Raw genomic sequence first — 12602 nt, forward strand, 5'->3', positions numbered from 1 at the left:
TATGTATATGTGGCCTAGGCCACATATACATAACTTAAAATATTTTTTTTTAAACTTTGTAATTCAAGGAAAAATAAACAAATCGTTAGCTAATAGGTGTCCAGACAGGATGTCAGAACAGCTGATGAGGGGGGAAAAAAGGACGGTTAGAGGCAGCTTTTCAGGAAGTGAGTGAGGCAAAGGTGTTGGATTACAGCAGAACACCTGCTGAACTGGAGTCCTGGGAGACTGACATCTGACAGGAGAATGTGCTAATGTTTCTATTTGCTTGAGTGGGTGCAGCTCTAGACGATGGTGTGTGTGTGCTCACATCACATAGTGTGAGTTGGAAAAGTCATGCCTGGGAAAGTTTGTCATTGAAGCTGTGGAGCTGAAGTGATGAGGATACTTTAGAAGATGAAGAATATAGCATATGACTCTTAGGTTTGAAACACTCAAGAAAAACGCAGAACACAGATTTTTAAGAGATACATGTCATTGAGGTGCATTGCTTGTATTGAGAATCATGATGGCATGTTTTTAATCAAATGCTAATGATTTCATCAGAGGAAGAATTTATTGCTAGTTACAGGAAGCTTCATGAAAGCAAGCATCTGGAAGAGAGTCTTGAAGGATGTAGAGATGGAAGAGAAAGGGACTGGGGGTCGGAAGCTGTGTTTTCATCTTGATTTTTTTTAATTGACTGATGAGCAATGACCTTGGCTCAGTCAAAATCTTAGTATTCTCATGTATAAATGGATGTTTTTCCCTAGGTGCTCTAAAGGATGTGTTTCCAGTCTTTGGCAGTCTTTTGTTATGGAGTATAACATTGCAATATAACATGTTAGAGATGTTATGTAAAAATAAAAACTTGTGAAATTAAATCCCTCATCTATGTTATATACCTATATACCTTGTGAAGCTAAATTATGATGAGCAGCTAGATAAACAAGATACCAGAATAAGCCAGGGAGGCATGCAGCTTCTTGTTAAACAGAAGTCAGGGCATGTTTTATGTCTTCTTAACCAGGTGCGTATAGAAAGATGTCTAAGGATGTCTTGAGGTTTATTACTTTGTGTAAATCTCTTAAAGTGGTTTCAGAGGTTTTGAACTAGAAACCATAGTTTCAGGTGGTGTTTTCACGCATAAAAGAATGAGTCCAGTTCTCAAGCCTTCTATGAATGTTGATCTCATTGTCTAATTATCAAATCAACCGTACTGTGTTCCTTTTGAGAAACATTTGAGATTATGCACATAAGAATCCTTTAACACTTCCAGCTTTCATTACTAGAATAAGGTTATAAAAGCTGATGTTACAGACTGTGTGTGTGTGTGTGTGTGTGTGTGTGTGCTTGAGTGCAAGTATGCACATACGCAGGCCTGTGCACGTGCGTGTGTGCGCATATGTGCATTTGTCTGTGTGTGCACATGCCTATGCATGTGCTAGATGGCCTATGTAGCACTCACGTAGTTTCTCTCAAAATAAGGTCCACATAAAAAATGGCTATTGTTTCTTCACATCTTTAGACACACTGAGAAGGTGTGTTGTACCTTGTGTCATCTGTACTGGACAAATGCTGCCTAGTTAATGAGGGATCAGCATCCAAGTGGAGCATAACTCAGAATTAGAGCACAAGAGAATGTAAACATGATGGGCCCTTACGGGGGTGAAGACTGTCAGATGTTCTAAAGCATTGCTGTTGGTGACATAGCTGCTCAGTGAGATAAACGTTCCCTACTCTTCAAGTCCCCCTAGAGGAAGGATATTCCTGCATTAATTTCCAGGCACAACTGAATCGGGGTCTATACCCAGCTTCTCTTCTCTTCTCACTGATCTGCACTGACCATCAACTGGGCACATTTGCAAAGAAGCTGGCCGACACGGCTCTGCCTCATCTGGGTGTTTTCCTCCCTGTGATTTTTTCACATGGGAGTGCAGTGTGGAAATGCAATGTTAGGGATCTGCATAGTGCACCCAGATGCACTTGTGGGCGAGGGTTGCGGTTGCTCATGGATTCCAGTGACTTCAAGATGAGCCCAGCAATGGAGGGAATGGCTGCACTGTAGTTCTCAAAACAAACAAACAAACAAACAAACAAACAAAACAATAACAACAAAACTCACCACTGATTCTTGTTTTACGTATAGAGCATCATTGAGTCTAAATCTATAGAATACGAGTATTATTGCTGGGGCTTCAGGGGGACATATAAGTAATCCATCTTTCTTCAGCTTTAGAAAGATTACCTAAAAGCATAGCTTACATGGTGAATAAAGGAAATATGGCTGTAGACATGAGGCCCTGATGGCTGGCTGCTGCTTCACTCTTTACTGGACGGGCATTTTTTCTGTGCTGCAGGAGGTAATTTTAAGAGGAACATGGATAAACAGTTAAAGTGCTTATTCATTCACCTCTTCCATTATCCAGCAAATGTTTATAAAGTGCCTGCTGAGCTTCAGGCACTGTGCCAAATGTGGCTGTAGGACTTTACGTCCCTCATTTTAGAAATGGACAGATCTTAATGAATAAAACCCTTAATATTGTGCTCTCCCATGTAAACACTGAAGAGCTCTCCTTAACTGACTGTAGATCTTTCGCTGGACAAATGCTGTGACCTCTATTAAATGCAGGCACTCAGTGTTCTTTCCAGCTGACCTTTTCATGTTTGCCCCTGTGACTCTGAGCCTCTCTGTGATCTTCCTCCCAGATGATCACTTTCGTTGGCCTTGGTAGCATCTGGCCCCAAACAAGTGGAAGGACTCACATGTGGAGGAAAGCCTCAGGAGAAATGGATATCTGGCTTGTGGTTTCTGATCTCTTTCCATCCTTCCTGCAGCACAGGGCTTGTAAACACCTTGTTTGTAAATTAACTCTGGGAAGATGGTGGTGAACAAAGCAGATGAGCTTCATAAAGTAGTGGGGCTTCCATTCTTATGTTCTCAAGGAGGACAACAATCAATACTTTCCTCTCCCAGCAACAATTTGTTTAAAAATCAGTATAAAGAAAAAAAACTAATTCTATCACGCAACTATCTATCTATCTATCTATCTATCTATCTATCTATCTATCTATCTATCTATCTATAATCTATCTATCTATAGCTATCATCTATCTTCCTAGCTATTATCTATCTACCTATCATCTGTTTATCTCTATTATTTATTATCATCACCTACCTATCATCTATCTATTTATCTCTCTATCATTTATCAATCTGTCTCTATCATCTATTATCATTATCACCTATCTATCATCTATCTACTACCTCATTGTACTTAGATTTAGAAAGTGTAATCATTATGTCAACCGAGTGAACTTTACATTGTTTTCCTTATAGTCATGTTCATACTTCATAAAATTGAAAATTCAAAGCAAATTACATTTTCTTATGTTCTTTACTACAGAACAGCCTATCACATGCTTCCATATCAATATTTAAAGCCATCTTAATCTCAAAAAGGTAAGAGCAGAACACCCAGTCTTCCTGTTTCTTCCTCTGAGTAGTTCATTAGAATTTTCCTCACTAGATCAGACTTTGTCTTGTTCAAAATGAGAAAGGTGCTTGAAACGATAGAGAGACTAAATCAATGAACAATTAAATGTCAGCATTAGTGGCTAAAATGGTACAGCCATTAATTTTACATGCCATGTTGGCACTAGTTTTTACATCATAGTAAAATTATTTTGTAGATATAACAGACATAATAATTATTATTGTAATTACAGGTGATAGTATTTGATGATGCGAGTGGACTTAAAGTATCATGTTACAGGCTTTAGAGCAAACACAGGATCCCTGGAGAAGAACAAAGTGTGCTTCAGAACTGAGTCCATGATTCCAGAATGTTCTACAGATTTGGGATCAAGTTCAGAGTACTTTCCAGCCTGAAACCTGCTCTCCAGAATTCAGAACTAACAGCTCCCCCACTGTGTAAGATAATTCATTAAAATAAACTTTGCTATGTGCTGTTGGTTCTCTTGTGTTGGTTTTATTTTCTGGAGACTCTTGACTTATAAAAACAGGTATGCATTAAAATCCTGAGGCTGGGCCTAGAAGGACAGGGGTCCAGGAAACAGCATGATGACAGCTGTATTTCCCTCATCAGAAACACTAAGCAAATGCACCAACTTGCTTGTATCTTTGCTCATCCTCTGCGTTACTCTTTCTCTCTGCCTTCATCACCTCCCTTGTAGAAAAAAAAAAGTTACCACTTGCTGAATTTAACCACTCTGGATATTTTGAATATATAAACATAGCAGAACCCATTTCAGTGTAATTGAAATGAAACACAATCTTGTTGGCAGTGGCAGTTTAAAAGCCTCATTGAGGCATACCTTTAAGCTCAATTCATGTTGCAAACAGCGTGTTATTTCTTTTTTGCTGGCCAATTAAAAGAGATTCACATATGCTAAATGATTCTGGACTACCAAGTAGGAAGTAAGAAAGGGGATGATACTGGCTGCAGAATGAGCTGACTCTGTCCTTGAGAAGCCCACACTATTTCACGAAGCTGTCCCATGGGAATAGTGGCCTCCATACATTGGCACAGACACCCTGGAAGGCCATGGCCTGTGTACACTTCTCCCTCTCCTAGAGTGGACCACATTTCCAGGCTCTAACCCTATCACCTGCACCCAGCATGGCTCCTAACTCTGATCCCTTGGCCTGGAATTCCTTTTCGGGGGGATTTGAGTTAGGGCCTGCTGGCAACTTTGCTCACAGCTGGTTTTTACATTTCCTTGTATGTCCTGATAACTACCAGCAGACACGAACACTTTACTATCACTTCGAGAAAGGGCAGATAGCTAAGCACAAACCTTCATACATGTAAATAAATATACACATCTAGAATACACTTTTTAATATATTCATTTCCAGAAAATAGAAAAAATGATAAAGATAATATGAGGTTACCAGAAATTTTCTAGAGCATTGCTCAGGCAAAAAATATCATGTTGACTTCCTTTCCATATTTCTCCCCTCTTGTGTATTAACAAGTGAAAACGGCTCCACTTAAACATGACTGATTCTGACCATCTCCCTCTACAAAGGCCTGTAGCTTTATAATTCATCTTCCTTTTTCTAGGAATGTGGTCTTCCAGTTTTGTTTGGTTTTTTTTTTTCCTGTTCACAGCAGCCATGGTGATTCTATAGAACGCAAAACAGACGATCTCTTCTCTGTTCAAGTTTTTCTTAGGTATTTCCCAGTACCATGTATGCAGTCCCCATTCTCACTCTCTCACTCTATTTCCTTTTAGCATTCTGCTCAAGACACAGTGTGTGTGTGTGTGTGTGTGTGTGTGTGTGTGTGTGTGTATGAGAAAGAGAGGCAGAGTCTTTCTATGTAACTCCATTGGCCACAAAATTGAGATTCTTCTGACTCCCCCCTGCTACCCTCCCAGGGCTAGGAAGGCATCTGGGGACCACTGTGCCAGGCTCTGAATTTTACCAGTCCTTTTTCTAGATCCTCAGGGCATTTTATGCCTTTACATCCTCCTGGAGTGTTCCTCAGATTGTTCCCAAGCTAGGTTCTCATCACTTTTTCTGGAGTGGCCCTCGCTAGCTGGCATTCTATCAGGTAGTTTACATAGCTCTATACACATTTTATTTTCTTAAAAAAAAAAAAACAGAATTTTTTAAAATTTGCGTCTGTGAGTGTTCTGTCTATGTGTCTATCTGTGGTTTATGGGCCCGGTGTTCAAAAAAGAGCAGAAAGAGCATCAGATCCCCTGGAACTGGAGTTACAGATGATTGTGGGTAACCATGGGGGTGATGGAGAACAACCCAGGATCCTCTATAATAGCATTAAGTACAGTTAACTGCTGAGCATCTCTCCATCCCCTCTTTTAATGCCTTCAAAAGAACATAAGCTCAGATAGGTAAGTGCCAATATCATCAATATCATCTTTCTGGTCCTTCCAAAATAGAGCCTTAGGTGACCTACAAGATAGACTCAGTTAAACTCTACAAGATAAAGTCACTGAGCTCTGTTGTAGTTTCAGTGGTCAAGACAGGATTCTGTGTGTGAGCCAACTGTGAAAATTGTTAAAAATCTGATTCACCTTTATTTCATTCTTTGTTAACATCCCCCCAGCCCACACATCCTAAGGGTTTTAGTCAGTTGTGGTGATGTCTGTTGGTTTGGTGCATATGGTTTGAGGGGACCTAATAGCATCTTTTAGGCTCCTCAGAGACGCATTGCTCAGACCTGGGTACTTGGTGTTTTCTGTTTTATTCATTAAAAAGACTGAATTCTCCATAACAATGTGACCTAATTTGGTTGAAAAAAATAGACTCAAACACAGGACTTATTTTGGCTGTCATCACTAGGTTTGGCCTTATAAAGAACTTATGGGTTGGGCTGGGATTATAGATCTGGGCACAACAGATCTAGCGCTTTTGGGGTTACTATGAGAGAAAGACCTAATGAAAAGAATCACAGTATAAAAGGACCTAGAATTAAGAGACAAAGAGGGAGGTTCTCTGCTTACAATGTTTGTTCATTTGAGTAGAGCCTCACAAGAAACTAGAACCAGGAGACAGTACTAAGTTAGATTTCTGTCTCAATCATCAAGATTCCTAGCTATTTACGTGGTATGAAAATAAAGCCCAGAAAAGAGAGGGGATAAGAAAAGAGGAGGAGCAGAAAAGGGAAAGAGGAGGCAAAAGGACAAAGAGCTTTTGGGAATACCTAGACTCTGGAGAATTCTGAAGATGGGATAAATTTAAATAGGCTCATGTAGCAAAACAGTGAACTAAGCTAAATTTAGACAATAGCATGAAGTTCGAAGTTCATGAGCAAATGAACAGGCTTGTCTGTGGAAATTGTAGAGTTCAACCTTCTAAATCAAAACAGTCAATTTCATTGAAGATAAATTCTGTGCTCCAATCATCATGAAGAGAGTTGCTGAGGAGGGCAGAGGTCCAGGTTCCAAGGCCAGCAGGCATGTTCCTGATCTAAGCATGAAGCTACTTACCTTTGAAATACTTATCTTCACATGCATCGTTCAACCTGGAGTCCAGCACAGCACACAGCCTACTTTACATGGCGGTATTCGGGTGACTTAGCACAAAGAACAGAAATGTGGAAGGAGAGGCTGCATCACAGAACTGCTGTCTAATCACAGAGACCAAAGTTCTCCATCTTAACCTTTGGAGTTGCAACTGCACATTTGTTATGAATCTTTCACAGATTCTCCTAGTGTTCCTCATGATTTACAGTGACTTTCAGCAGTGCCTGGTCACAGACGGTCCCTGCATCCATTTTATCCATTTCATTTATTTGCGCCCAGCAGACACTGCGGCCAGTGTATACAACTAAAAAAGTTTCAGGTTAGTATACAAGTATCCCAGAGGCGGCCTGCTTAAAGTCTTGTTGTGCTGTGAAATCTGTCTTTCAAAACTCTAAATACCATCCCTAGCTTCAGATGGTGCCCGAGGGGCTCATGAATCTGCAGTCTTTATCACCTTGGAGATTGAAACTCTCATAATGTCTGGATTCAGCATCTGCACTCATATAAAAAAAATGCTTCGGTGCAGCTGGTGGAAGTATAAATCAATACAGGGCCTGCACTTCCGAGGCATCAGTTCGGATATCCCTTGACCTAACTGCCCAGCTGAGGCCATCAAAAGTAATGTGTAATAATGAACAATGTCACTCCACACTCCAGAAAACCGAGGCAGATCCTAGACTTCTCTCAAATAAAATAAATCTAGGAGACTAGACACATATAAGTTACGTTTAACTTTTTACAGGCATCTCATAGGAAAGAGGAAGATCACTCAACCACCATATTAAGGGGAAATAGAATAATTATTATAAATTTGAGTTTAACCACAGGGTAGCAGTATTTGAAATAGCAAAGCTGACATTATCTAACTTTCTGGAGATGATATGCCAAGTAGATGAAGTTTATTATGGTCACATTGCCTCTCTGAGCTCAGATGATGAGGAGGTCAGGATTTCCAAAACCCAGACATTTGCAAACCTTTAAAGCTGTAGGAGATGGTGACAGTTTGTGTGCTGGATAGCCTTATGTCAACCTGACACAAGCTAAAGTCATCTAAGAGGAGGAAACTTCAGTTAAAAAAATGCTTCCATGAAAATTAGGCTGTGGTCAAGCCTGTAGGGTATTTTCTTATTAATGATCAGCCCATTGAGGGTGGTTCCATCCTTGAGCAGGTGGTCTCCAGATTCTATAAGAGAGCAGGCTGAGACCAACAGAGCCAAAAGATCTGAGCCCAGGGGTCCTGCAGAGACTGATGCACCAACTGAGGACCATGCATGGAGAGGATCTAGAACCCCTGCTCAGATGTAGCTGATTGGCAGTTCAGTCTCCATGTTGATTTGAGAGTAAGGGGAGAAGGGACTGCCTCTGTCATGAGCTCGGTTGCCTGCTCTTTGATCATTTCCTCCTGATGATATGACCTTACCAGGCCACAGAGGAAGGGGACCCAGGTAGTCAGTCCTCAAGAGACTTGATAAGCAGATGGTTAAGGAGGAGAACTCCCCCTTTCAGTGGACTAGGGGAATGGGATGGGGGAAGAGGGAGGGAGGGGTCTTCAATTGGGATATATTTAAAAATTTAAAATTAAAAAAAAAGAAAGAAGAAGAAAGAGGAGGAGGAAGAGGAGGAGGAGGAGAAGAAAAGGCAAAGGCTGAGCAAGCAGTCAGGGGGATCTAGCTAGTAAGCAGCACTTCCTTGTCATAGTCTCTGTGTCAGCTCCTGCCTCTAGGTGCCTGTCCTTTTTGAGTTTCTGTCCTGACTTCCTATGATGGTGAACAGTGCTGCTTAAGCCAAAGTAACCCCTTCCTTCCCAACTTGCTTTAGGTCATGATGTTTCATCACAGCAATAATAAGCTTAACTAGAATACTGTGAGATTCTTATTCTACCTACATTTGAAGAGGTCAGACAAGTCAGTCCTAATCACCCTTGAAGATTATTTTGAACAGTAGATGGCATGATGATTTAGAAAGAATACCAGAGGTTCGCATGACATGTTTATTAAACATTATTGATCAGTTTGCTACCTAATAAGATAGAGGCCCTGAGTTTAATCCCTAACAACAACAACAACATACACACACAATGAAAAAAATAGGAACAGTAAGACAGCCTTGGGCAGAAGCAAGAGTGGGCTACTGTCTCCTTTTCTAATATTATATGAAGATTTAAGAATTTATAAGCATTATGGTTTGTCACTCGATAACTTTTTCTTACTCAACAGTTTGAATGAGCTCTAAAAACTCATAACGGAGACGGTCTATCTCGTCAGATCCATCCATCCATCCATCCATCCATCCATCCATCCGTCCATCCATGTAAGACATATTTACTAGGTTTCTACATCACTGTAGCCGTTGAGGAAAGAATAGTAAATACACTAGACAAAGGCCCTGTTCCCTGTCATTGTGAATTACAGTCAAAGAGAAAAATGCTAAAGCATAACTACATGAACACATGCTATTTTGGCAATCCCACAGTGGAAGTATCGGATTCTGTGGGAGCAGTGGATAGAGGAAGTGAGCAACAAGCAGAGTCATGGTTCCAGTTCAGGAACCTCCAAAGGGCAGTGTCCGAGGCAAGAAGCTGAGCGATGGAGCTGGAACTAATCCTTTCTACTTTCCAGAATGCAATATTAGTTCATCGAATGGCATGTTCAAGCCTGAGACTTACACTCATTCTATTTCACGCTTTCAACTGGGACATGTAAGCTGAAATGAGCCCTTTTCTCCCCAAGTTGCTTCTGGTCATGGTGTTTTATCACGGTCATAGACACCCTCACTGAAATAGTATTCTAAACATGAATGTGCTACAGCTTGTCTAATCATTCATCTATTTCAGAATGTTTTGGTTGCTTTTAGTTCAACGCCTGTACTTCCATTTACTGCAGACTTTAAGATCTATTAATTATAGTTACTCTGTAGTGGTTATTGTTCTTATCAACATTTGAGATTCTTAAAGTCACATTGCTCTTGATTGTGACATGATTTTCCTGTTTCAGTTCAGGTATTTGTAATGATTTTTTCTAGAGATTCTGGGTTGTTTTTATCATCCCTGAAGATTTCTGTGTTTTGTTTTCTTAGGCACTTTGATCACTAATATATTACCTAGAATAGGTGGAAACTTAGTTTTATGTATTGTTGCACTGGGCCTACTTTAATTTTTTTCCTTATTCTTATGACTTAAACTTTATTCTTAAATTATGATCATTTTGGAGACTTGGGCAGAAAGCCCAATATGTTTACTGCATGAATGGGCTAGAAACAATCTCTAAGTCCAGATGCTGGATTCCACATTGTGCTTTCTGTTTTTTTTTTTTTTATTTTTTTATTTTTTTTATTTTTAACTTTTATTCTCCAGCCATGTTTCTCTTTGAGATTGCCTTCTCAACATTTTCTGTCACTGTAAAGAAATATCCCATCAAAGCAGCTTACAGGAGAAATGGTCTACTTTGACTCAGGGTATTGTTTATCAAGGTCAATAAGTCTCTGAGCTAGAGACTTGCAATACCTGGTTACATCGCATCCACAGTGAGGGGCTAGAGAGCAATGGATTCTCTCTCCCAACTAGCTGCTTCTTTCATTGTGCAATCCAGGACCCGAGAAAGGTGCTGCATTCTTTAGGACAAGTCTTCCTCTAACCTAACCTCAATCGAACTAACTGACATGATCCCTCACAGGCTCGTCCAAAGGCTGAGCCGAACTAAACAATCCCTCTCAAGTGCACTGGAGACTTTTTTTCCTAGATGACTCCACATCCTGTCAAGCTGACAGGCAGTAGCAAACATCAATGACCATCGTGGCTTCTTTGGCTCTTACCTGCACATTCAAAGGAAGTTTATCTTCAGAGTTTGACTCTCTGCTATGGATTACGTCTGTCTGAAATCTCAGGCACCCTGGAATCAACGTCCATGCTTTGACTCATCCAGCTGAAGTGCTGCTGGGGAGAGCTGGATGCCTCACAGCTCTCACAGGCCTCACAGCCTGTGGTTCTCATAGTACGGCCTGCTCTTCTTTTGAAGGCCAGTTCTTTCCTACCTTTTACTTAAGTCCAGTCACTCAAGTCTTTAAGCAGAATTGAAAAACTGCGAGTTTTCATAACTTCTGTCTACAAGAGAGTTTGATGCAAACTATTCTGACTTAATTTAAAACACTGTGCATCACTTCCTTTTTAAATTTCGACATGGCATTTGTTCATGTTTTTTCCCTGTGAAGAAGTGCTTGTAAAGTCTCCAGTCAGCTGCTCTCATGGTTGAATCTGAGCTTGTGGCTTAACTGCTTTATGTATGACCTCAGGTCCACTGAGGGCACAGAATCTAAGTCTACTGCACTTTGATTCTCACCTTTGTTTACCAAGTAGAGCTCACATTATTTTTTTTCACATGTAATTTTATAGATAGCTTAGAATAAATTGTCATGGACTCGAGGCCGAGCTCAGTCAAAGATGGCTGACCTATGGGGTTAAGTGAATCTCCCAGTTTTTCATGTGTTGGAAACTTCATTCTCAGTGTGACAATGTTGGGGTACAGATCTTTAAGAGTTACAGCTAAGTGAGAGGTGGCTGTCTTTGAAAGGGACTTAGGGAGCCCCAGATTTCTGTTTTGTGACATAACCACTTTGTCCCACATGTAACTTTCCACCAACCATAGCGGTAGAGTCAGTATTATGCTGCTTAGACTTCAGCCTCCAAAACTGTGTGTTAAACAACTCCTTTTCTTTATAAGATCTGCCTGCGTCAGCTATTTTGTTACAATCACCCACAATAAACACATATATTAATTTCAGTAGTTTTCAGTCTTGTTTTTTGAGTCAAATCTATAAACCGAGGAGATGTTTGGGCCTGAGGAACAACATATAATACTTCATAAATATTTTTTTTTCAGCTAAAAGCCTTTCCTGGACACCCCACCATTGATAAGGGTGATAGAGATAATTTTAATATAGTACATTACCTGGACCTTGTTCATCTCCAGTTTATTCTTTTCATTGGCACTCTGGTCTTGTTTGCTCGCTCCCTTCTTCTGAGGGCCTTTTCCAAAGAAAATGTAATTGACGAAAGCATATTCCAGGAGAGCCAGGAACACAAACACGAAACACCCCATGAGATAGATATCGATTGCCTTGACGTAGGGGATCTTTGGCAGAGTCTCCCTGAGGTGAGTGCTGATGGTTGTCATTGTCAGCACCGTGGTGATTCCTGCGGAAGGAAAACCGAAGCTTAGCTGAAGGCTCCTCTGTGAAGTGTGTTTTCCAAAGCCAAGAAGACAAACACTGTCCCTTAATGTTGTGCTGCCATAACAGCAGCAGCACAATAAACTGCTGGACCAAAGCATGTACATTTCTAAAGACAAAATGACAGGCTGTCTCTAGATTCTATTACTAAGACATGACATAAAAGGCAAAGGTAATTGAAGGCTGATGACAATTTAAAAATAAGCACACAAGCATAAGGAAAAAGGTATGAAAAGGCAGAAGAAAAATCCCACTGTTAAAAACAAGGTGAAAGGTGAGAACCAACTCAGGAAGTTATGCATACCTTCCTGTAGGCATTGTGTAATGCATGTATAACACACACACACACACACACACACACACACACACACACACACACACAC

General features: G+C 40.5%; 1 protein-coding gene across 1 annotated transcript in view; it reads right to left on the bottom strand.

The window, feature by feature from the left end:
* Positions 1-12602, bottom strand: part of Gabrb1 (gamma-aminobutyric acid type A receptor subunit beta1) — a 450390-nt gene that overhangs the window by 5751 nt on the left and 432037 nt on the right. The window contains exon 8 of the mRNA XM_055629226.1: positions 11940-12184. Within this exon, the coding sequence (XP_055485201.1) occupies positions 11940-12184 (245 nt within the window). The remainder of the gene's footprint in view (positions 1-11939; positions 12185-12602) is intronic.

Source organism: Psammomys obesus, unplaced genomic scaffold (genome assembly GCF_907164565.1).
Source record: "Psammomys obesus unplaced genomic scaffold, mPsaObe1.curated_primary_1811, whole genome shotgun sequence".
Taxonomy (NCBI): Eukaryota; Metazoa; Chordata; class Mammalia; order Rodentia; family Muridae; genus Psammomys; species Psammomys obesus.